Source organism: Nelumbo lutea, chromosome 6 (assembly GCF_056320005.1).
Source record: "Nelumbo lutea isolate HS-2025 chromosome 6, American lotus-T2T, whole genome shotgun sequence".
Taxonomy (NCBI): Eukaryota; Viridiplantae; Streptophyta; class Magnoliopsida; order Proteales; family Nelumbonaceae; genus Nelumbo; species Nelumbo lutea.
In genome coordinates, this window is record NC_142689.1 from 1,594,446 (window position 1) to 1,620,402 (window position 25,957).

At 41.0% G+C, this 25,957-nt stretch overlaps 1 protein-coding gene across 1 annotated transcript; it reads right to left on the minus strand.

Annotated features, from left to right (window-relative positions):
* Nucleotides 1–22,396: 22,396 nt before the first annotated feature.
* Nucleotides 22,397–24,359, minus strand: LOC148846755 (trimethyltridecatetraene synthase-like). Its single transcript, XM_088952204.1, has 2 exons — nucleotides 23,368–24,359; nucleotides 22,397–23,188 (listed from the first exon to the last, which is right to left on the minus strand). The coding sequence occupies exons 1-2, from the start codon at nucleotides 24,265–24,267 to the stop codon at nucleotides 22,559–22,561; spliced, it is 1,530 nt and encodes a 509-aa protein (XP_088808330.1). The 5' UTR covers nucleotides 24,268–24,359; the 3' UTR covers nucleotides 22,397–22,558.
* Between the last annotated feature and the right edge of the window lie 1,598 nt (nucleotides 24,360–25,957).

A 25,957-nucleotide genomic window follows, 5' to 3' on the forward strand; every position in this document is an offset into this window, starting at 1 on the left:
CTTATGAAACAATCCAACAAATCCAACAGTAAATAAAGAACCCAATTTTATGATGCATTTCCTCAATACTGAAGGACCCATCTTCATGCTAATGATGGAAGGCCTTTAGAGAGTTTGTCATATGAATTCCCTATCACATGCACTTATATTTTTAGAAAGGAATGAATAATTACGCCTTAATTTTATTTAGGTCAAACCAAAGTGGCTCCCACTGACTTTCTTAAAGTCAGGTTCAGATAGGCTTTGAACGGTTAGGGTTCCACACAGTTCCTCTTGGGGAGGAAGCTGAAGTGGGGCACATCAAGAAGGGAGATAATCCAATGGTCTTAAGGACACCATGGCAATGATGTGCATTCAACCATAGTGTCCTTAAGATCATTAGATGATCTTCCTTCTTGATGGGGCCCATGTACGCAACACATCACATACATCACATGCATTCACATTCACATAATTGATCCAATCAATTCTATAGTTGTAAAACCCTAATAAAATTAAAACATTATCAGCCCATCACAACCCATAATATTATCATATGACATTATCTAGGTATATGTGCTGATCTGCAAAGTGCAGTTTAACCCATATAGCATTTATGCTGATTTGGGCTAATGTAGTTTTAAGATGTTAAAATTTGGTCTTACAAAGGTGGGCCGAATTAAATCTTGAAGTGGACCATAAAATATTTGGCCAAAATCGAATTTGGGTCAGAAAAACCAACTCCATCAAACCAAGAATTTGGTCCAACCAGTTTGGACCAAATTTGGTGCAAATTGACCCAAGTTTTGGTATCTAGTTCAAGATTTAAATCAAGATTAATGATTTGAAAAATAAATTAAATCCAGATAATCATAATTATTAAGAAAACGAAATCAGAGGGTTGTACTGTGAAAATCTTGGACATCCTACAAAACTACAAAGAAAAGTTAATTGCAGATTGCAGAATTATAATCTACAAACCACAGATACACAGATCTCCTATCTATGAAATCTTCTTCTCCTCCACCGCGCGCACCAGCAATCTCCAGATAAATAAAATAGAAAATTCCTAATTTTTTATTTTATTACATCACATTGAATCCTATACAATTTGTCTAAAAAAATAAAAATAATTAATTATATACCAAATTAAATAGAATAGAAATAGCAGGGTGCACAAATCTTGGCACCAGAAAGAATCAATCTCTATCACATATGCAGCCTAAGAATTCAATAAACATTCATAGAACAATTTCATAAATATAGCATAATAATAAAGATTTATTTTTCAGATCATACACCCAAAAATCTGGGAACCAATTCCCAAAAAAATTGCTATTTGTGCAAACCGGGTAAAATGCCTTTTGCCCATTTGTGCAAGGTCAGATCTGGTTTAAATTGGTTCAAGATTGAACCTGACTCTGATACCACTAAAGGGAAGGGAGATTCATCATATGGATGGCCGAACCATGTAGGAAGGCTAGGTGAAATTTTAAAAATTTCATTCTCCCTTCCGGAAATCCTATTCCCAATTTTAGAAAAACTGCATTTTTCAATGATCATTCTTGAAATAAATTGGACTAGATCTAGACCAAATATTAGGGAGAAAGATACCTGATACAGAATCCACGCAAATGCTCCTCCCAATGTAGGTCTTCATGCCCAAAAAGAGTGCCAAATCCGTCCTCCACTGAAGATGACACAGCTTAGGATGAGGTTGGATCAGCAGGGAAGTTCTTCAACAAGAACCCTAATTCTTCAACAAGAATCATGCCAAGGATGTGAACACAACTTCAAATTATTTCTTCTAGCAAGAAATAATATCAAGATCAAATCTTGATCAGTCCAAGATGGAGATCGAATAGGGTGGGTGGCGGCAAGAACAAAGGGAGAAAACAGAACTGAGAATTGAGTGTTCTATGAAGAGAATTCGGCCTCCTATTTATAATCCTCTTTTGGATTAGCTTCCTAATATGATTAGGAAAGAATTCCTTTGGTTCAAATTTGTAACTGAATCTGGACTTTTAAATGGATAAGACTTTTCTTATCCATCAGCTAATCCTATTCTGATTATAAACCAAATTCGCCACCTTTTATTTAATCTAATTAAATACCAAATTCGATGTGGGCTTTTAAGGCCCATTATGCTTTCAAGCTCACTTTCTTTAACAGCTAGTTAGCTTGGTTCTCTTTGTATGGCGTGGGACCCTAGCATTGATCTCTACAAAAGCCATATGGGTTCAACCCTGCCTCTGTTACAAGGTCTGGCCGAATAAACCCCTGAACCCATCAATATGGGTTCTTAGTGGGCCCAACATCTACACTAGATGGTTCTCGAGTCCAGCCACCTTATGAAGGCTCAAGGACTATGGACTTATGTTAGATTAGCCCATCAGGTTTATTATCCATAAATGGTCATACACTTTTCCTCTCAGTCCTTAATGATCAAGCACTGCCCGACAAGAGAGGATCTCTCCCTCAACTGCAAGGTACAGTACTGCACTCTGTACTCATAAATGTCCAGTTTAAGGGTATTTCATAGAAACACACCAAATCACATGAATCAATTATGCACTTTATTCATTTACAATAAATGACATAATGTACATCAATCTGATTGGAGTTAAGGGCATACACTGTTTAACAGGTGGGATCCACCCATATGTTGCAGTCTTTACCTAATACATAACTTTAGAAAGTTGGAAAGAAAGACAAAATAAAGTTGAGACTCTTGATGTTTTCTCATTTTATGAGAATGAGACAAATTGTCTTGTCTTGATTCATGTTATTGGATGGTGGGACCTACTCTTTGCTATCCTTTGGCTTTCTCTACAAGCCTCATTTTCTCTCTTGATACTCATGCTAGTATCCTTTTTGAGAAGAAAAAAAGAAAAAGAGGAATGGGAAATGGAAATTCCTCTTTTACAAGAGAAGAAGACAAGAGCACATTCAATCAACCGTTGTAGCTATTGTTTTACTCTTAATCCATCAAGATTTTTGTAGGGTTTCTTGGCTCTTCAACAGTGGTTTTGGATAGGAATTGTGCAGCTTTGTTTGGTGAGGTCTTTCTCATGTTTTGTTGATTGAAATTTATCTTGTTTGATGACTGTTTTTGTGTATCCAAGAGAGGTTCTTGCCTCTTGAAGTTGTTATTCTTTAATTGGAACTAAAAAAGTTGTAATTCCCATTATTCATGTTGATAGTGGAAGATTTCTAGGTTAGTGCCCCGTGGTTTTTCTATTCACATTGGAAATGTTTTTTCACGTTAAAAAAATTATTGTATGTTATTTTGCTTGTGGTGTTTGATTATTTTTCTCATTGGGCATTACTTGTCATTTCTTCTTTTCCATTTAGGTTGCTGATTTACACGCTATTAACAAGGGACTTTAATTCCAACAGTTAATTAATTTATACATTAAAAAACCCTCAAAGAAAGGAGTTCTCTTCAAGGACATGGTTAGCCTCCTATTGAGTATTGACGAGGGGTCCAATTGAAATATAAAAGAAAAAGAGAAAAGGAAGAAAAATTCATCATTTGGGCTGTTCAAGGGTCGGGTTGGGTCGGTTTACTGATGTTTTTCCTACTGACCCGACCTAGTCGGGTTACTTGAAATTGAAACCGAAACTGACCCTGTGTTAAGCAAAACCGACTTGATCGATTTAAATCGGTTTGGGTTGGTTTGGGTCGGCTTCGGCTCTACTTAGTGGTGACTTAGTTGTTGTTCAAGTGTTCATTTCTGGCTCTATATTCCCAAAGGAAACCAACATTTCCTTAATGTTTTGTGGCCCATCCATGAATCCAGCTGTGGAGGGAGTAGAGTTTGAGATTCAACTTACTTAAGTAGGTTGTAACTAGGATAGAGACAACTTAGTTAAGTAGGAAATAAATAGGTTGTAACTACTAGCTAGGAACTAACTACTAAGTCAGTTTGGTTCGGGTCAGTTTCGCTTTTCACACATGAAAATTGAAACCAAACCAAATCATCAGTTTATGATTTTTTTATAACTCGAAACCAACCGGTGCTAAAAAAAACCCGACAGACTCGGGTTGGGTCGGTCCGGGTTGGTTGGCTTGATCGGATTGTGTCTTCTTATGAACAGCCCTATCCATCATAAAACCTCTCCTTTGGTATTACATTTTACACATTACATGAATGTATGTACTTATAGCATACAAATAGACCATTTTTCAATCATTCAATGATTAGGCTGTGAGCCTCACAATCCAATCTTTATTAGGCTTGAACTCGGTTCGATTAACAAACAAGCTTATGTATTGGACTGGAAAAAAAATTGAGGTCCAATAATAAATAAAATAACCATTTTTTCAATCATTCAATGAAGTGGAGGGAGGCAAGTTACTATCTTTGTGTGCTTTGAATGGCACACTTTCAAAACTTCTTATATATCTTGTTTGGTGGTTCCTTCTCACACAAATAGACCCTCCCTCAATGAAACGCTTAGGACCTTTTACGCTGCATCATACATTTTATCATGAAGAATGCTATCTAAAACTTATGTCTTTATGTTGATGCTTAACCAATATTTATACATACATGAAGCGATAGAGTTCTAGTTCTATAGGAAAAATTAAAAAGTAAGAAGAAGAGATGTACATGAAGTAGGAAAGGATAAGAGAGAGAGAAGAGAAAATATTAACGCCACCAAGTGACGTGCATGCATGGGAGTCATAGGAGTCCATGTGAAACGTGGCTCTCACAAGTCCATGTGAAACATGGCTTTCTCGTAACACCCGCCGTCATGTTGGACTATGAATGGAGTACACCAACTTGGAGATCAAAGAATTGAAACGATTATGTCCAAGTGGTTTAGTGAACACGTCAGTTTTGAGAACTCCAGAGTAAATCTTCTTGCAATGAGGTGGCAATCTACCTCGGTGTGTTTGTTCCATTCATGATAAATGAGATTGGCAGTGATCTGCATGGCTGATTTGTTGTCGCAGAACATGATGGCAGTACGTGAGGAAATATGGAAATCAGATAAGAGATATTGCAACCATGTTAGTTCGCACACAATGGAGGGCATGGTTCGATACTCAGCTTCAGCGGAGGAACGTGAGATGGTAGCCTGTTTCTTAACTTTCCAAGAGATAAGACTGTAGCCAAGAAAAATACAATAACCAGAGATGGAACGGCGAATAGTGGGGCAGGAGGCCCAATCGGAATCCGTATATGCTCTTAATCGCAAGTTTGAATTGGAGGGGAGAAAAATACCAATCGTAGGGGAAGACTTCAAGTAGCGAAGAGTAGCTTGCAAATGTGGCGTTCGCGGTTGAGACACAACTGGATGAGTGTGTTTACACTGTAAACCAAGTCGGGCCTAGTCAATGTAAGGTACAAGAGTCTACCAATGAGGTGCTGGTACGGACCTGAATCGGAAAGAAGCTTGCCATTAGTGGGGATGAGCTAAGAATTCTGCTCAATAGGAAAAGAAACAGTTCAGAGCCAAGGGCGCCAATGTCTCAAAAGATATCCAAAGTGTACTTGCATTGAGACATTGATCCCGAGGAAAAGAAACAGTTCAGAGAACAATGTCGGTAGGGGAACAAGAGACATTGATCCCGAGGAAATATCGTCAACGTCCCAAATATTTGAGTAGGAATTTGGAATTCAAGAAATTCTTTAATTTGTAAATGCCCTAATCATTATTAATAGCAATGATGATGTCATCAACATACTAAGACAATAGTAAAACAAGTACCTTGGAGTGAGTAAACAATGAATAGTCCACAGGGATTGTTGGAAATCTGCAACAATAAGAGTGGATGAAAATTTTGAGAACCAGTTATAGGAAGCCTGTTTAAGTTCATGGATGTATTTACAGAGCCGACATATACAAGATTCGTCCTTGCTACCAAATCCAAGGGGTGGTTTTATGTACACTTCTTCATGAGGTCGCCGTGGAGAAAGGCTTTGTTGACGTCAAGTTGATGGAGAAAACAGTTTCTAACAGCAACAATAGTGAGAAGACATCTCATGGTTAATAATTTGGCTACTGAAGCAAATGTGTCATAATAACCCAGACCCTCTATCTGAGTGAAGCCTTGAGCAACCAGTCAATCCTTGTATGGGAGGGAGATAAGCGGTTATAAGAAATGAAATTAGAGAGGGGACAAGAAGTACCTTGCTGTGAAGAAGATGATGGGTTTGGAGTAGAAGCGTTGCAACAATAATTGGCAAGGTGGGCTGAGAGCTGCATCATAGGGTAGGGGTTAGCATAGTGGGCGTCGGCACACTCTCTGTAGGTGCAGCGGGAGAGTACAAAGAGGCAAGAAGATGTAGTGGGAGTCAAGGGAAGAGATAAAAGAGAGTAATGAGTGCTCAAAAACGGGTATCAGTAAAACATGAGAGGGTACATCGTCAGCCAGCCATTGTGCTGAAAGGAAAGATTTGTTCATGGAAATCAACATCTCGACTGACAAAGAATTCCTTGGCTTGGAGGTCATAGATATTGTATCCACATTGGCCATGAGGATAGCAAAAAAAAAAAAAACCAATTGCAGGCTCGAGGAGCGAATTTATCTGATTGGAGGTGAGAGGTGGAAGCAAAGCATAAGCAACTAAACAAACACAACTCCTTGTAAGAAGGTTTATTGCCAAACAAGACTTCATGGGAGAGTGGTTTCCAAGGACGGGAGTTGGTAATTTGTTGATGAAGTAAGTGGCAGTGAGAAGTGAGAAGACACTCACTCCAAAAGGAGATGGGGTGGTGCAACTGAACATGGAGGGCGCGTGCTACGTTTAAAAGGTGGCGATGCTTACGCTCGATCACTCCATTTTGTTGGGGAGTGGTGACGCAACCGTGTTGATGGAGAACACCCCATTCAGTCAGAAAGGAAGATAGTTCAGTGGTAAAAAAAATCACGGCCATTATTCGATCAAATGATTTTAATGGTTGATTGAAATTGATTAATGGCGTAAGCAGAAAAAAAAATGTTGTATTAACTTAACAGTCTTAGGTTTAAAACACATGAGAAAATCATCAACAATATTAAGAAAGAAATGCACCCCAGAGGAGGAGGGAATGGAGCCAAGGGGGAAAAGATAACCGGGTCTGTTTGGCAAGAAGACAAATCTCACAATCCTTGGTATTGGTCGAACTAATAGGCAGAGTGTCATGGAGATGGTGAATACAAGAGGGACTTGGGTGGCCAAGTCGTTGGTGCCATAATGTGGTGGATTGATCGGTAGAAATAAGAGATGCATATAACAATTTAATGTTAGAGGTCATATGGTGGCTAGCGCCGGTGTCCAGAATCCACGTGGAAGAGGATGGTAAAGAAAATAAACAATTGTTACTACTACCTGCCAAGTTTGCCATGGGAGAAGTAGAAGGTTTGAGATCCTTCAAAAGCTGGAGGAGTTGATCATATTGCTCATTAGTGATGTGAGAGCTTGCGGACCGTGGAATGTCGCCCACTGTTAAAATCCTCGGTGGATTTGGATCTATATGATTTTGGTGCATTGTTGTTCTTTCTTTTGTAATGGGGTGGATAGCCGATGTCTCTCGTGTGTCCCATGATGTTGCAATCTTTCGACTTACCTTTGGTGTCGGGTGGTTGAGGTTTGGAAGCAAGGTTCTTAATACCTTCTTTGTCAGTGGCTGGAGGATGATCATGACGGGACATTTAGGCAGAGATATTCTCAGCAATGAGAATGAAGAGGACTGATGAATCATTCCATGTGCCTCGTCTTGTAATACGAGTGAATAGGCTCGTGCCGTAGTGGGAATAGGATCCATTAACAATAATCGGCTGCGAACATATGAGAAGACATCACTCAATCCCATAAGAAATTGCATCATTTGTTCCCGTTCTTGTAGAAACAGACCAATACAAAGAACATAGATACTTTGTTGCACCCAATATACATCATGCTGCAGTTATCAAGGAAATTTAGATATAAATACCTGTATCCATTTCAGCAGTCGAACCTTGCAGAATGAGTGAATGACTGTGTCGACAGATGTGGTTTTTCTCAGTTAAATCCTTGCTTTGCCTTAAGTATTTTTCAACTCTCTATCTCTGATGGGGAGAAATAGAAGGTGGTTGGGAACCATAACCTAGGAGTCTCTATTTTTGACCTAATAGGATCCCATTAAGCCTATATGGATCAAAATATGGTATCCACCCATTAACCCCCATATTCACTTATTAGAGTCTATGGGTTTTACATAGATGAATCACTTAATTAAGCCCACTTATAAAATAGCCCATCAAGCAATTGTTTCATTGAATATGTAAGCCCACATAATAGAGATTAAAACCTAACAATCTCCCACTTGGTCTACATATGAAATCTGAAACAATTATATTGAACAAATTCCTTATGTGTACACCTTTTATGCTATTTTCTTTAGACTTCTCCTTAGTTTCAATCTGGTTCATTTCCTATACTAATATGAGATCATGACGGCTTTTGTCATATATAAGCGTGACTAAACCTTTCATTCTCACCATATCAATACATTCAACGACATAGATCAAGTATGGATGAATGGTATAGAAATTACATGCAATGTGATCTCAAAACATGCTTATTTTCAACCGGTTCTACTTTATTCTTTAGAGAGATCATTCAAAAATTCACAAACATATTCAGAGATGTAGATGGTGAAAAGAATCATAAAACTTTATTATGCATAAATACAGACATGCAAAACATGCCTTAATCCATAGAACATTCAAAAGTAAAGAAAAACTTTCACTAAATCAAGGTATTCAAAAAATGCCTATACCCATATGAGCAGTGTGCTCATGAAAAACCTTAGATGGCAATCCCTTGGTCAACGGATCCGCTATCATGGAGTTTGTCCCTATATGTTCTATACAAATCGACCATTCTAAACTCTCTCCTTAACAGATAGAAACTTGATGTTAATATGTTTTGATTTTACAGAGCTTCCGTTGTTTTAATGGCCTTTCAATCCCATTAACTATATGTAGCCCAGTGACAAAGTTATGCAACCATATTCCATGATTGGATGCCTCAAAACACGCTATGAACTCTACAACCATGGTTGAGGAAGCTATGAGCGTCTGTTTGGCACTTTTCTAAGATATAGCTCCTTCAACTAACATGAAGACATAGCCCGAAGTGGATCGTTTGTTGTCTTGGCATCCTGCAAAATCAGAATCGTAATACCCAATGATCTCCAAATTGTCTGATTTCCTATAGATTAACATGAAGTCCTTTGTTCTCTGTAAATACTACATCACCCATTTGGCTGCTTTCCAATGATCCAGTCATGGGTTACTCAAATATTTGCCCAATAGTCCCACTATAAATGCTATATCGGGACGGGTACAAACTTGATCATACATTAGACTTCCTATAGCCGAGGCATAGGGAACCTTTTGCATCTCCTTCATTTCAAGGTCTATTTTGGGGCACTGATTGAGACTGAACTTGTCTCCTTTAGCCACAGGCGTATCATCTGACGAACAACTTTTCATGCCGAATCTGCTTAGCACCTTTTCAATATAGCCCTTTTGTGACAATCCAAGAACACATCGAGAGCAATCTCGTAATATTTATATGCCCAACACAAAAGAGGCATCCCCAAGATCTTTCATCTCAAAATTCTTAGTGAGAAATTTCTTGGTTTCGTGCAGCAAGCCTATATCGTTACTCGCCAGCAGTATGTCATGGACATATAGCACCAGGAAGATAAACTTGCTCCCATTGAACTTGTGGTATACACAATCATCAACCACATTTACCTCAAAACCATATGAGGTAATCACTTGATGAAATTTGTGATACCACTGACGAGAAGCCTGTTTGAGACCATAGATGAATTTCTTTAATTTATAGACCATAGACTTTGAATCTTTGGATTCAAAATGTTATGTCTAAACCATATAAATCGTTTCATCAATGTCTCCATTGAGAAACACTGTCTTTACATCCATCTGATGTAGCTCTAAATCAAAATGAGCTACAAGTGCCATTATTGTTCTAAAGGAGTCTTTTGAAGAAACCGGAGAAAAGGTATCTTTGTAATCAATGCCTTCCTTTTGAGTGAATCGTTTAGCGACTAGACGAGAATTATATCTTTCGACATTGCCTTTTGAATCCCTTTTGGTTTTAAATATCCATTTGCAATCCATGGGTTTCGAACCTTCAGGCAACTCAACAAGATCCCAAACGCCATTGTCTTTCATGGATTTCATCTCTTCTTGCATGGCATTGATCCATCGTTGAGAATTAGAACTTTGAAGGGCTTCGCGAAGGTTGATTGGATCATCTTCCGCTAAGCCTACATAATCTTCTTGTTCTAGGAGGAACACGATATAATCATCTGGAATCACACTTCTCCTTTGTCTGTTGGATCTTCTCAATGACACTTCTTGAAGTTGTTGAGTTTGCTCTATGGGAAGAACTTCATTGTTGTTTTGAACCGGAATTATTTCTTGAACAATGTTAGGAATTATTGTCGGATCACTGTCAATAATAATATCAGAAAGAGAAATGAATTTCTCTTCTTCCAAGACAACTGTTTTGTTAAAAGAGACGTTCCTTAATTCTTCCCCCCCCCCCCCAAACTCTACATCCTCAAGAAATCTGACATTGCCCGGCATAGTGTACTGTGGGACAATACCGCATTCCTTTAGGAAGTTAGCAAAGGGTCCTGGACATTGTTTTCCTGATCCATCATATTTGCCATAGTATTCTCCACCACGTTAAGATTTGACGGCTTTAATTTTCTTACCAAGTTGAAGTTTGACTTCAGCTTTATAAGGCTTGAAAACGTCTAGGGATTGAGACTTCTCACTTATTAAATATAGGTACCCATATCTTGAGTAGTCGTCTATGAATGTAATGAAGTACTATTGACCATTCCATGCTGGTGTAGGGAATGGCCTACAGATATCCGTATGTATTAGTTCTAAGACTTCTGTACATCTGTTGGCACATGTTTTCTTTATGTTCGTTAATTTTCCCTTAATGCACTCAATACATACTTGGAAATCTATCAAATTGAGGGAATCAAGAATTTTGTCCGACATAAGCCTCTGAATTCTCTGTTTAGAGATGTGACCTGAACGCTTGTGCCATAAGGAAGTAGAATTCTCAGCTAATTTACGCTTTGCTCCTTTAGAACTTGCATGCAGGATTTCATTATGGTAAACAATGGTTTCCAACATATAAAGACGATCACTTAAAATACTGGTACTAATAACATTTGAATTTAGAGAGATACTAACTTTATTATTTCCAAAACCACAAAAGTAACCATATTTGTCCAAATAGGAAATAGAAATTAAGTTCCGTTTAAATGACGGAGCTACAAAAGTCTCAACTAAATTCAAATAAGAATCAGTTTTTAAAAATAATCTAAAGTGTCATACAGTTTCCACAGGAACTTTATTGCCATTGCCTACATAGATGAATCTTTCAGCATCAGTTGGCGATCGGCTCCAGAGGCAACCCTGTATAGACATACTTATGTGAGTAGTAGCGTCAGAATCTATCTACCAAGTGTCTATAGGTACAGAAGCTAAATTAGCATAAGAACAAACTAAAGTGAGAGACGTACCCTTCTTTACACGCTAGACGGCGTATTTGGAACACTCTTTCTTCATGTGTCCTGCCTTCTTGCAGAAAAAACAAGTGAGTTCGTCACCTTGCTTCTTCGCCTTTTTCTGTAAGGGTGTTTCATTTGTAGTATCCTTAGCCCTCTTCTTTTTATTTTTATGAGAGGTTGATGCTAAGTGGGCACTTTCATTCTTTTCCCTCTACATCCTTTCTTCTTCTTGCACACATTGGGAAATGAGCTCATTAAGAGTCCATTTATCATTCTGAGTATTATAACTCACCTTAAATCGATTGAACTATGCAGGAAGAGAAATGAGAGCTAAATGCACGTGTAAATCATCATTTATCTCTAACTTTAGTGCCTTTAGCTTTCCAACAAGGTTTGACATCTCCAGTATGTATTCCCTTATGTTTCCCTTTCCCTTGTACCTCATAGAAATTAGAGTAGCCAAAAGGTTGCTAGTTTTCGCTTTCTCATTTTTGGCGAAATACTATTGTATTGCCATAAGGGATTCCTTAGCATTATTGCTCTCAGAAATAGAGCCCTGAAACGCTTTCGGTATGGAACATTTCATAATCATTAGACTCATGTAATTAGAGCAATCCCATTTATCAACTTTGGCCTCATTGGAATTATCCTCAGCCGGAATGGGTCGCTCCGTCCTTAACACAAGGTCTAAATCCATGCAGTCGAGAATGATTTCCACACTCTTTCCAGACCTTAAAGTTTGTACCATTCCACATAGGAATGACACTGATTTGAGTAAAAACATTATTTTCAGTTGCTGAAACTGAATAGAGAACAAAAACAACATATAATCAATAATACAAATTACAAAAGTAAGATACCTAGCACAACTTGACATTTAGTGTTTGCACAGAAATATCAATTGTAAATGATACTCTCAATGCAACAATCAAACATTGAAAATAAATCTTGTCAAACAACAGCCTTTCTTTGAACCAACTATTATTCACATCGATAATAACTTTACAATATCAATATTTATCATCACATGTATGTTCACTACCTGGCCAAACATCAACCTTCCTTTGGGCCGATCAATGTCCGCATAGACAATGAATACACAAATTCTTTATATTTCAAATCAAATTAATTTTACACAGCAAAGGCTACTTTGGTAACATGTTGCTTCAATCAACTCAATTTGAAAAAAAAAAACTGTATCTATATCTAGTAAAAAAAAAAAAAAAACTCAGTATCACATGCATGACAAAACTAAAACAGCTCAATGTCACTTCCATACAAAACTGACACACGTAAATCACTTGTGTACAGTTATATCACGATCCCTTTTTTTTTTTTTTGGTTCTGGAGACGCATCAAGTCGCCATTGCGTTTCCCCCCCTTTTTTTTGGAACAGCCTTGCTTCGTGGCTGTTCGGCATGCACACAGTCAAACGACTACACAACCTCAAACAAGATACAATCCCAAATATAAATTTTATTTTTGACAATAATCCTAATAACCCAACATGATTCATGCTCTGATACCACTTGTAGAAACATACCAATACAAAGAACATACAAAGAACAAGAGACTTTGTTGCACCCAAGATACATCATGTTGCAGTTATCAAGGAAATTTCGATATAAATACCTGTTTCCATCTTAGCAGTCGAACCTTGCGGAATGAATGAGTGACTGTGTCGACAGGTGTGATTTTCCTCAGTTAAATCCTTGCTTTGCCTTAGGTCTTTTTCAACTCTCTATCTCTAATGGGGAGAAATAGAGGGCAGCTGAATGATTTAGCCTATTGGGAACCATAACCTAGGAGTCTCTATTTTTGACCTAATAGGATCCCATTAAGCCTATATGGGTCAAAATATGGTGTCCACCCATTAACCCCCATACTCACTTATTTGAGTCTATGGGCTTTACATAGATGAATCACTTAATTAAGCCCACTTATAAAATAGCCCATCAATACAATTGTTTCATTGAATATGTAAGCCCACATAATAGAGATTAAAACCTAACAGTTTTTGCTAAGCTGTAGCTTTGAAGGCTCCGCAAGTACATGAGGCTGGTGTGATGAGTGTTGAAAGTTTGTCCCATAATTCCTTCAACCTTCTGTAGTAGCTGGTGACCTAATCCGTGTGTTTCTGGAGAGTCGCTATTCTCTTCTTAATTGGCAAATTCGAGGTCCATTAATTGTTGGGTGAGAAATGATCTACCAAGCCTTTCCATACTTCTGCTGTTGAATTAGCATACAAGACAGAGGGTGATAGATCTCTGTGAATGGCGTTCAACAACCAAGATCGCACCATGTTGTCAACGCGCTGCAAAAAGGCGAAAAGAGGATCTGTTATGAAGGGCTGCTTGATTGCCCCGTCAACGAAGCCCAACTTGTTTTTGGCCGGCCGAGAGGGCCATTATCATCTCTCTCTTCCAAGTGACGTAGTTGTCATCGGTGATCAGTGGTGTCGTGACGAGTATCATGTTGGGATTATCAGAATGGTGTAAGAAGTATGCATTGGCTGGAGACATCGTTGAAGGAGCCTGGATCGTCGGTATTGTTACGTAGATTAATCATGGCTTTGATACCATGAAGAATGTATCGAAGAAGAGAGAAACTTGTGTCTTTACATTGATGATTAACCAATATTTATATATACATGAAGAGATAGAGTTCTAGTTCTATAGGAAGAAGTAAGAAGTAATTAGAAGAGACGTACATGAAGTAGGAAATTAATGATAAGAGATAGAGAAGAAAAAATATTAATGGCACCTAGTCACGTGCACTCTCATGATAAGAGATAGAGAAGAAACTTGTTTTTTTTTGTCCAACCTCTATCTCTCCTTCTTTTTCATCTCTTTTACCGTATCCTAAGTATCTTCTTGGTCATGAATCAAAGAATTAAAAACAAAAAAGAAAGAAGAAAAAAAAATCATTCTCCAAATAATAAGGCTTCATCACCGGAAGCATCATGCCGTCAACTTTAAAGGAGGGAAGACAGTGTTCATTTCAATTATATGACTCAATTTTTTTTATCGTTACATATTTTCCCATAACTTCTAAAAATCCCCGAAACGATGTCCATAGCAGCACGTACGTAAACGAAAACAGATTTGTTCACAAAAGAAAAGAAACAAGGGAGAAGTACAAAAACACACGATGCAGAATTCTGAATTCCAGCCTGCCCCCCCTACTACTAGCCCTCTGTCCCCTATAAACTACATCCTGCCTGTGAATTTGGCATCAATTCACGGTCAGGATGCATTTTCCCTGTACTTTGGGGCTAGAGAATTCTGATCTTGGCTGATTGGTACTTCTTCCAAGAAACAAACACCATTAATCCGTATTATCTAAACTCAAAAGCTTAATTGTATAAATGCTATACGTTAGCGCCAAAGATGGGGCTGAGGACAATAAGGTATCTCCGGTGACGTCCAAGTCCGAGGCTGACAGGTCTGACCAGGCTTGTGATGAGGACTTAGAGGTCAGAGCTTAGTCCTTAAGAGCTCAGAAGAGGTCTCTCGAGATTCTGAATGCAAGAGAGCAGGTATGAGCAAGACGACTTCACCTTGAGATGGGCACCCCCTTTTATAGCTAACCTTGCCATGAAGTGGTTGGAAGCAGTTAGAGAGGACAGCCAGGATTCCATCCAACCGATGCCACGCGGCACAATCCGAGGCTTGCCATGTGCACCTACACCAAAGAAGGGGCCTAGGGCAACAAGGTAACTTCATTGACATCCGAGGCCGATGGGTCCAACCTATGAGCTAGAGAAGAGTACACGTTAAAGGCCCTTGGTTTTATCCGAGGGGCGTACTCTGACAGTCAAGTTAGTCAGGTGCTAAAGAGGGGTTGGACCAGTCTTGAGACGAGGGCTCAGTGCTTAGTCTTTAAGAGCTTAGAAGAGGTCTCTTGAGAATCTGAATGCAAGAGGGCAAGTATGAGCAAGATGGCTTTACCTTGAGATGGGCATCCCCTTTTATAGCTAACCTTGCCATTGAGTGGTTGGAAGCAGTTAGATATGGACGACCATGATTCCATCCGTCCAATGCCACATGGTGCAACCCGGGGACTGCCATGTGCACCTACATCACTTGCCCCCCACTCTCGAAGACGTAGTGGCCGAGGTCGAGCAGTGCACTGAGCGGAGACCTCGGCCTCAGCCGAAGGGAGTGCCATATAGTTTCATGCAGGCATCGAATGACATGTTGGGTAGAGACCTTGGCTTCGGTCGAAGAGAGTACCATGTAGTTGTGTGGAGGCGTTGTCCTCGGTTGAGGACTCCTCTTGGTGAATGTTTCATGACTATTTCCTTGTTTGGTTCTTGCCTCTTTGGAGGATCTCAATGGGCCAAGCGTGCGGAACAATGGTTGGCACGGGTATGAGGCATCTGTGTTTGCTAGTCGTGTCTCATACGAGTGTTGTCGTTATCTAGTGTGGATTCGTACACGGGACGAGCGTTGGTGTTGACTGGTCGTGGCCATGTGCAACACAATGTGGAGGCTCGCTCTTGACCCGGAGTCAGCAAGTGGACTGACTTATTCACTCGGTGTCATTTCATCTCCCCGAGGTTGATGCCATGTGTAACGTGTTAATTCAGGCTATCAAGTCAGTGATTATGGCACGGGCATGAGGCATCTGCATTTGCTGGTCGTGTCTCATTCGAGTGTTGTCTTTATCTAGTGTGGATTCGTACACGGGACGGGCATTGCTGTTGCCTAGTCATGGCCGTGCGTGAGACAATGCAGAGGCTCTCTCTTGACTTGGAGTCAGCGAGTGGACCGACTTATTCACTCGGTGTCATTTCATCTCCCCGAGGTTGATGCCACGTGTAACGTGCCAATTCGGGTTATCAGGTCAGCAATTCTGCGACCATTGGATAAAAGTGATCCCAGAGACCTCAGCCACCAACTAGCCAATCCCTTAAGCTTCTTTCTTTATACTCAGACATTAGGTAAAGGACATTTGTCTTCGAACCATGTCGTATTCGGACTCTGGACCTGAGTGTTATGGACTCCCTAACTTGAGTGACACCAGTAGTCCTTCTTCCACCTTGTCTAGCAATGGGAGTACTAGCAGTGAACCTGAGAGTTGCCCTCGGGTGTTTGGTGTCCAGGTATTGAGGGAGAGGACTGCCCCTAGAGGAGCTGGGTGTGACCGATGGGGTAGGGATTCTCCCGATGAAAGTACTGGCTCCATGAGGCTGAGGACTGATGCCACGGGGAATGCCCCAATGCATTTTGAAGTGGTGGAGTCGGAGGAAACTAAAGATCCTTTTCCTGAGGAGCTTGTCGAGGAGTGATGCTACTGCGTTTCTCACGCTCCGATCTAGATAGTGAGCTCAGCAAGGAGCAAGTGAGGGCTCTTTCTGAGATAGAGTCCCTAGTGTTGGTGACCAGTCGTAGTGCCCAGCCAAGGGGGATGTGTATGTGCATTAGCACTACCTCCACTTTGGCCTTCGTTTCCCTTTACCTCCTCTCATCCCAGAAATCTCAATTAGTATAACATCTCCTTTAGTCAACTTGCTCCAAATGTGGTTGGGACCATATTTGTTGTGCTAGTGATGGCTCAACTCCGAGATGTGTCTATGACTTTGAACATTTTCTGGGGTCTGTTCGCCTTGAGGAGGCATCCTGTTGGGGACAGTTTGTGGTACTTCCAGGGCTAACATGGTAAGGTAGTGGGCAACCCATCGTCCATCCACAACTTGAAGAAGAAATACTTCTTCGTCTCTTGTCCGGAGGGATGGCCCTTTTGGTTTGATTGGGGGACGCCAGATTCACTGGCTGAGAGAATGAGGCCTTACAATAATGAGGAGGAGTTGGTCATGATGACTTGGATACGATTGACGTGGACGATCCACGGTAAGCCCTTTGTAGCGGAGGAAGCCTTGGTGTGAGCTGGTCTTAGCCTGCCCCCTTGGTATGGGCACTCCTGCTCTCGGCTAGTAGGCATGTTCATGGGCCAGATCGGGCCGGGCTTTTACTCTGTATTAACAAATTTTTCTAAGGCCCGAGCCCGTGCCTAGCCGTTACTATTGCTGAAGTGGCTAAATAGAGATAGAGAGAGAGAAATCATAAAGAAAAAAATAAAAAATGTAAACATATATATTAAATTATAAATATATATTTTAATAAATATTATATTATTTATGTACTTCATATATTTTATAAAATAAATAATATTGAGTCAGGTCAAGCCAGGCTCGGACCGGACTTTTTTGAAAAATCCCGAGCCCGACCCAAAACATAGTTGGGCTTACTGTATTAGGCCCAAGGTTAGGCCTGCGAGCCTAATTATATGACCAAGTCCGACCGGGGTGCGGGCCGGGCCATCGGGCTACCCGGCCCATGAACAAGGCTATCGGCTTGTTACGTTGTCTTCTTTGTTTACTTTGTCATTCTTTTAATGCATTTCTTGTTTGTTGTAGAAATGGACAATGGTACAAGTGTAAAACGGGTTGTGTCGCCCCTAGGGATAACTTGGGGATCGACACGACATGGCCCATGGCCCAGGCCCATGTGAGCCCGTTCCATGCCGTAGGCCGGGCTGGCCCATGGGCTAAGCTTTGGGCCACGTTGGGTCATGCATCGAACCAAAACTATTTATTTAAAAAATTGACAAAAAGATTAAAATTTTATTTTTATTTGAATTTTGATGTATAAAATTGCTTATATATACAATAATTAAATAAATGATATATATGGGTCGTGTTTGCATGCGGGTGGCATGGCCCACTCGGTCGTGCCATGCTAGCCCGTCGTGGACCTAAAACCCTAGGTGCAACACGGCCCGTACGATTGTGTTGGGCCTGGCACAACCCTCAAACTGTCGTGCCGGGCCATGGGCGGCACGACCCATTTTACACCTCTAGACGGTGGCATGAAGAACATGCTTATGCAGTTGGCCAGGGCGAACACCAAGAAAGGATCGACCGAGGGGCCTTCGAAGAGGCTTGTCATGACGGAACTACCTCAGGTAAAGGCGCTAGCTGAGGCCGAGAGGAGGAGGGCGGTCACGCCCTAGAGGCTAGCTGACGCCCCTCAAGCTGAGAGGGCGAAGAGGCTGGCAGTGAGGGACCTCCCAACAGAGGGTGCCGTCGAGGGCTCTTGGCAATCGGGGCCTCACTCATCTGTCCCTCGTGAAGACATGCTACTGTCGGCACAGAGACTTTTCTTCCCTAACTAGAATGTCGGGGAAGGGTGACTCGCTCAACAACCTCAACGTCAGTTGAGCTTTGGTGACGGGAATGCTCCTGTCATTCCTATCACCAAGAAGCAGTACTCTCTTCGAGATCCCCAAAGAGGCGAGAACCAAAAAAGTAAGCAGTTGCCAAGAAGAGTCCTTAATAGTCGAGGCCAACACCTCCACACAACTACATGGTACTCTCTTTGACCGAAGCCGAAGTCTTTGCCCAATGCGCCATCCGACGCCTCCACGAAGCTATGTAGTACTCTCTTCAGTTGAGGTTGAGGTCTCCACTCAACGCACTGCTTGACCTCAGCCACTACGGCCTCAAGAATGGGGGGCAAGTGATGTAGGTGGACTTGACAGGCCTCGGATTACACCATGTGACATCGGCTGGATGGAATCCTTACCGTCCATCTCTAATTGCCTCCAACCACTCTATAACAAGGTCAATTATAAAAGGGGGTGCCTATTTCAAGGTAAAGCCATCTTGCTCATACTTGCTCTCTTGCATTCAGAATTTTAAAAAACCTCTTCCGAGTTCTTAAGGACTAAGCTTTGAGCCCTTTTCTCTACCTTGATCCGACCCCTCTTTAGCACCTGACTAACTTGATCGTCGAAGTTTCCACCCCCTTAGGACAACATCCAGGGCCTCTAACAAATACTATTCTCTTGCTCACAAATCGGACCAATTGACTTTATATGCCAACGAAATTACCTTATTACTCTCGGCCACATCTTTGACAGCAACACTATATATGTGAAATGTGATTGTAATTGAAATTAGTGCAATGAAAGGCGGAGTCTTTCATATTTCTTCTTAATAAGGTTATCCGGAGTTGTTTTTTTGAGATCTGAAGTCGAGATGGATCACTTTCATTATCCCTATATTTTGCAGCAATAAGATTGTGAGTGACGAAATGAGTCACTTTCATTGTTTATTTGACATATTGTTCATTTGTTTTGAGTAGCTTAAGAAAGCCATGGTCAAGGGCTTTGACGATTCATCCATAGTGACTAAATGGCAAGGAGCCACCAAATTTAACGGGGAGGACATATTAATTACTCTATTATATGGAAAAATCTTGTTCCTACTCATGAAGTTTTTAAGGTCATGTTTTGCGAATTTATAAAACAGATAAGGGTAATTTTGTCCTTCACTTCTTTTCTAGCAACCCTAGAGTGCTCTATCAATTATTAGTTCCCTTTTATAGCTGGAAGTAAAATCATATAGTTGGGATCTCCTACCAACAAACACTACACATTACCCCACGAAGCTGGTCCTGCTATAAAATTGGAACTTGCCATCTATAAGAAGTGTTTTGGAAGGTATTTTACTGGCAGGGTTTTGTCTTTTGGATTTAAGCTTTATAATATATATGGAACCCAAAGGAAATATTTGCTTTGTAGAATATATGAGGGTGTATTTAGAAATCACATGGTATGCATCTAAGGGGTCGTTTGGTTTATAGGAATAGGGGTCTATAACCTAAATTGGAATGATTTTAATTTTTAATCATTGGTTGTGTGGAATCAAAATCCCATTTTCACATTCCCTCTCCTCCAGAGAGAAAATCCAATAGGATGCATTAGTTTGAGGTATAAATTCAAATTTTAGTCGGTGGAAAATATAAACCGATTTAATGATCGGTGGAAATAAAAATCAGTTGATTTTGAAAATTTACACTCACCTTGTTTTGGTTGTCTAGGGTGTAAAAAAATTTATTGCTGCTGCTTTTCGCATAAAAATTGGGTCTCGGAGAAACAACTACTGCTTTCACCATTTGACAGATAGCCTGAAAAACTATTTGAAGATAGATAAAGGGATCGGAAGCTTACGAGGGAGGAGAATTCTGATGGAATTCTGCCAAAAAAGCGGTTGTTTCGCAGGTTTAGGATTTGCAATTTCCGGCAGTCAAGGAATTTTGTCAACGAGGTGATTGTTAGGGAGAGAGAGAGAGCTCTCTGAGTTCCGTGAGATGACCGATCGCAGAAGATACCAGCGGCCGAATAACACGGGTTCTCTAGTAAGTAGTGTTGACCGTTGAAACCACCCAAATCTTTGTGGAGAAGAAAGAGAGCATCGAAATCTGAAGTGTCAAGATTCAGCCCAGAGTGAACCAGAAGGGCGAGAGAGAGAGAGAGAGAAGCGAGTAAAGAAAGGCGGAACTGGTAGAGGTGGGAACCCATTTCTGCCAGTCCCCGATCGGCGGTGCCAAGAACGGGCGTGGAAGGATGGCAGATTGGTAGTATTAGTGGAGCCGGGCTTTGGAATCGGAACTGGTAGAGGTGGGAACCCATTTCTATCAATCGGCGATGCCAAGCACCGGCGTGGATGGATGGCAAACTGGTAGTATTAGTGGAGATGGGCTTTGGAATTGGAACTCGCCGGTTGGGGATGCCGCCGTCACACTGGTGGGGGATGCTGCCGTCGCACTGGTTCTCTCTTCATGGTTCGAACGAAGACATGCAATGTTGGACAGAACAGACGCGAGGTAACCGTTGGACAGAGGAAGGTAGATTTGCATCGATTTTATTGATGTAAAATTTTCGCTAATTTTCGATGAATTCTCTGATAAAAATGGATTTTTACATCGATTGATGAGGTATGCTAACACCTCTACCAAATACCAGCAAAATTGAACCGAACCAGGGTTTTACCCCAGTTCTCATTTACAACCAGGTTTCAGTTCTCATTTACACTTTAAACAAACGCAATCTTAGTGAGACGAATCAAAATCCCATTTCCATTCATGGTGAATGGCATTCTTCATTGGCTCCCCCTCCAGAATGAAAATGCATTAGTGAGACGAATCAAGCTGCTGATTTTTTAACACACATTTCTATCGAGGGAAGTGGCTCTTCCTCTTTAGTTTTGTTTATTTGATTCTTGGGGTCGTGCTACGCTCGTCTTGTGTAACAACCTTTAGTTTCACAAAAAAAAAAATCCATTCTAGTTTATTTTATTTATGTTCCAATTCCAATTCTAATATGAACCAAATAGATGAAAGGAATAGATCATTCTGATTATATATATATATCGTTCTGTTTTTACGTTTTAATTCGCGGGGCTCTGATTGCTCAATGCTCATGACTTCATTCGATCGGTTTGGTATCATATCCTTTTTGGTTGACGTTAACGTGTCCGTTCGGTTGAACTAAGACCATAACAACTATGGGCTGCGTTCGTGTAATCCCTATCAAGAACCTCAAATTGCACAGGCAGCCAACCCTAATTGTCTGAATTAGCCTGCAGCTCCCTCAAGCCCTTTTTTGGGCAGCCATATGAGCTGAGCTGCCAGGTTGTGCATATCGTGACAAATATAACTTCTGCATCTAGTTTCAAAGTCAAAATATCCTCCTGCAACACAAAACAAACTTTCTTTTAAGATTTCAGTGATGGGTTTGTTAAGACTCTGCTTTTCTCTAGTCTTCGCTTACTGAGCTACTGGGGTGAAGTGGCATTAATGCAACTATGGAAGTTGAAGGCCAAATCTATCCATTCCGCATTACAGTCAATTCAATTGCGTATGCTTTTTAAACATCGATGATCGATCACAATAAGTAAATTTTAATGACAAATACAAGTACCCGGCGCCCCACCGTGCCTAAGCCTAGCTACTTTTTTCTCCCCTTAATTCCACATGTCTATGTCTTCATGGAGCCAAAAAGTAAAACTAATATAAAATTCTAAGGTCCAAAAGTCTCCATGTGTGCAATATTAATTACTCATTTGATTACAGTAGCAAGCTTTAATTTCCACAACCATAACTCTATTACTTATTACAAGATAAAAATTAAAGGTCGATCGGTTAAGCAACACCGCATACAATATTGATACATAGCTTAATCACTGGCCGTAGACGTGAGTCGGAAGTCTAGGCTCCACGACGGCTACAAGAGGGATCTTTTTGGGTGTTGATAGCCCGAAGATCTCCTCCATATTCAAGTTCTCAGGCTTCATCTTGCCGGGCAAATTCCATGTGAAACCTTGCAACAGATTGGCCAAACTGGCCTGAATAACCTTAAGACCAAGGCTATACCCGGGGCACATCCTCCTCCCCGATCCAAACGGCAACAGCTCATAGTCTTGACCTTTTACGTCTATGGCCCTTCCAATGAATCTGTCGGGACGGAACTCGTCAGGCGCATCCCACAACGTGGGGTCCCTTCCTATGGTCCATGTATTCACAAATACCTCAGTTCCTGCCGGAATGTCGTATCCAGCTATCTCGCAGTCTTCTCGAGAAAAGCGGGGCACTAGCATGGGTGCCACTGGGTGCATCCTCATTGTCTCCTTCACGATGGCCTGAATGTATGGCAACTGAGGGATGTCTTTCTCTTCTACCCATCTCTCCCTGCCGATCACTCTGTCCAGCTCTTCAGTTGCTTTCTTGAACATCTCTGGTGTTTTCAATAGCTCAGAGATTGCCCACTCCACTGTCACTGCAGAGCTCTCCGTGCCTCCCGCTATTAGGTCCTGCCGGATCAATCGGTCGGAGAGAGAGAAGAAGAAGAAGAGACTAGCTAGTCATCAATATATACTAACTTACTGTTGAAAAATCAATATCAATTAGGGAGGAAAAACACTGAGTTGACTCATTAATTAATATTAAACTTGTGCTACTTGTAAGTAGACCTAGTACTACTAGAGGATACCTGAGTGAACCCCTTGACGCCTTCCCTGTGGAGTTTAACCTCAAGAGTAGGATCATCGGCGAGCTGCAACAGCACGTCCACCATATCCTTGGCAACATAGCCCTCCACTCCTTGTCTTCTCGCGTTGTGTTCATCTATTACATGCTCCAGGAACTTATCAAATTTCTTGCTCAATATCTTCATCCGCTTCACGTACCCTTGTAGGTCCAAGAAATCAATCCAGGGTATGTAGTCCCCGATGTTCACGACTCCATTAAGCAAGAACAGCTCGTCCAACATCTTCTTGAACTCCCCCGGCGTTACGATGGATGTTTCCGACTCATCCGTGTATTTCTTACCCAGCACCATCCGGCTTATAACGTTGAGGCTAAGCGTTGAGAGATGGTCTTTGAGCACAATTGGTTTGCCGGAAGAGGCGTATAGTCCCTTGAGGACGGCTCGCAGCTCCTCCACTCGAATGTACTCGTATGACTCGAGACGCTTGACGCTGAATAGCTCCATAAGGCACATCTTACGGGCTTGTCGCCAGTAGGGTCCGTAAGGGGACCAGGTGATGTCGGAATAGTTGTAGGTGGTGTATTTTCCGGCAGCCATCTTAGGTCGGGAGGCGAAGGTTATGTCATGGATCTTTAGGAACTGCTTGGCCATCTCAACTGAAGAGCCTACCACGATTGGTCGAGAACCAAAGCGCAGTTGCATTATGGGTCCGTATTTTTTAGAAAGTTCATGGATGGAACGGTGAGGAAGGGGACCTATGAGGTTGAGGTTGCCTATGATTGGCCATGGTTTTGGACCGGGTGGGAGGTTTGCTCGCCGGCGACGGAAGTGGCCAGAGAGTATGACAAGTGCTAGTGAGAGGAGCCACGCCAAGGCGTACACAGCCCATGAAGGAGCTTCCATCTCCAATGACACTATGGACACTGGACAGTGGTGATGATGAAGGCTCGGTGAATTGTGACGGTGGCTCTGGCTCAAGTGGTTATTTATAGTTGAAGGAAGAGAGCGCAGCAGCAGATAATTGCAATTCTAGCTAGTGGATCGAGTACGGATCGGCTGCCCAAACCCAAAGAGCACCCCCCCGGCCCATCCGGCCCCTCCGTGTACTGGGAACATCTCCCGTGCTTATTGTGATATTCCCAATTCACGGAGGGGATGGGCGGTGGGGCGCGTATGTGGGCAGCCGATCCTGTCAATTCTAATGCTTTCAGCTTTATTTTATCATTTAGATGGTTGTTAAATATTTTACTGGCGCCACTAGTATATATACCGCTACCAGGAAATTGCTTGGAATGTCCAAGTCTTATTCTTCAGGCTTTGACCGATTTTTTCCACCACATTTCTTCTATCGGCAAGTGTATGTAAGGAGAGACATGGCACGGAATGGAAATGCATATGTAAATAAGTTAATTCACATCTGGAGTCCTTGAGAGTTGAGACCCAGCCACATATATACTCACAAACTTTATTATTAATTAATAATAAGTTAGTAACATAACAGGGTAGGTTATATTAATTGTAGCTGCAATCTGGGCTTTGGGGCCATAATTTGTGATGTTAGGGTGCAAGTCGGGTCCCCCTAACCATGTCAAGTTATTAAAATCTCTCAATCCAATTAACCATCATCGAATCGATTTGAGTTTCGATTAGGGTAGTTAGGGTTGGTCTAATTTCCTCACTTATAATTTTGATAAAAAAAAGTGTTGTCATTTTCTAAACTTAGAGGATTAGTAGATTTGATTAAGGTAAATCGGCTTTAGCATCCTTATACACTTATATGGGGACAAAGCAAAGCTCAGCCTTGTGATTTTGAATGAGACTGGTTGTACACATTGTCAATGCATATGTATACATTTATATTTACTATTTGCATATTCAATATATTATGAATAAATATATTGTTTTGAGGTTGAATTGGACTGGCTGAAGTGTCATCCTAACCCAATTTAGGATTTAATTAAATTGGCCTAGCTAGCTCACATTTATTTATTTTTTTGTTTTTTCAATCATATAAGTCCTAATCGTATCGTAACCTAGTCTAACCTTGGGTTCAGGCCAACCCGGTTCAAATTGCACACCTAGTAACGTGTTGCACAAAGGATAAGGCCATCACTCACCAGCTGGGTGCATAGGTCCCATCTACAAAACTTTATTGAAAATGAACTTGATTAACTATTTTTGCTTTTTCTTTTTGAATGATCCCAGAAACAGAAATTTTATGGAATCCGTGGTGGCCTTAACAAGACTTTATTAAAAAGAATGATGTTACATGTTGAAGCACATGTTACTTTTTTTTCCTTCTTTAATTTGGGGTTTGGGGCCGCCGGGGGAGTCAGATCCGATCCGTTGCAAGCAAAATCTTCACGTCAGCCATATATTGAGAATGTCTTGTTAAATCCATTGGAAAATGTTGTGAATAGAGAATACAAAGCAGTTGCAAGGGAGGAAAGATGATGCGAGATGGAATTTACTATATATAAAAGAATAAAAACCCTATAACACCTATGTTTGGTTTGAAGGAAAATATAAGAAAAGGAAGAAGAAAAAGTAAAATAAACAAAACTATACAAGATTTATAAAGATTTTTTTTATC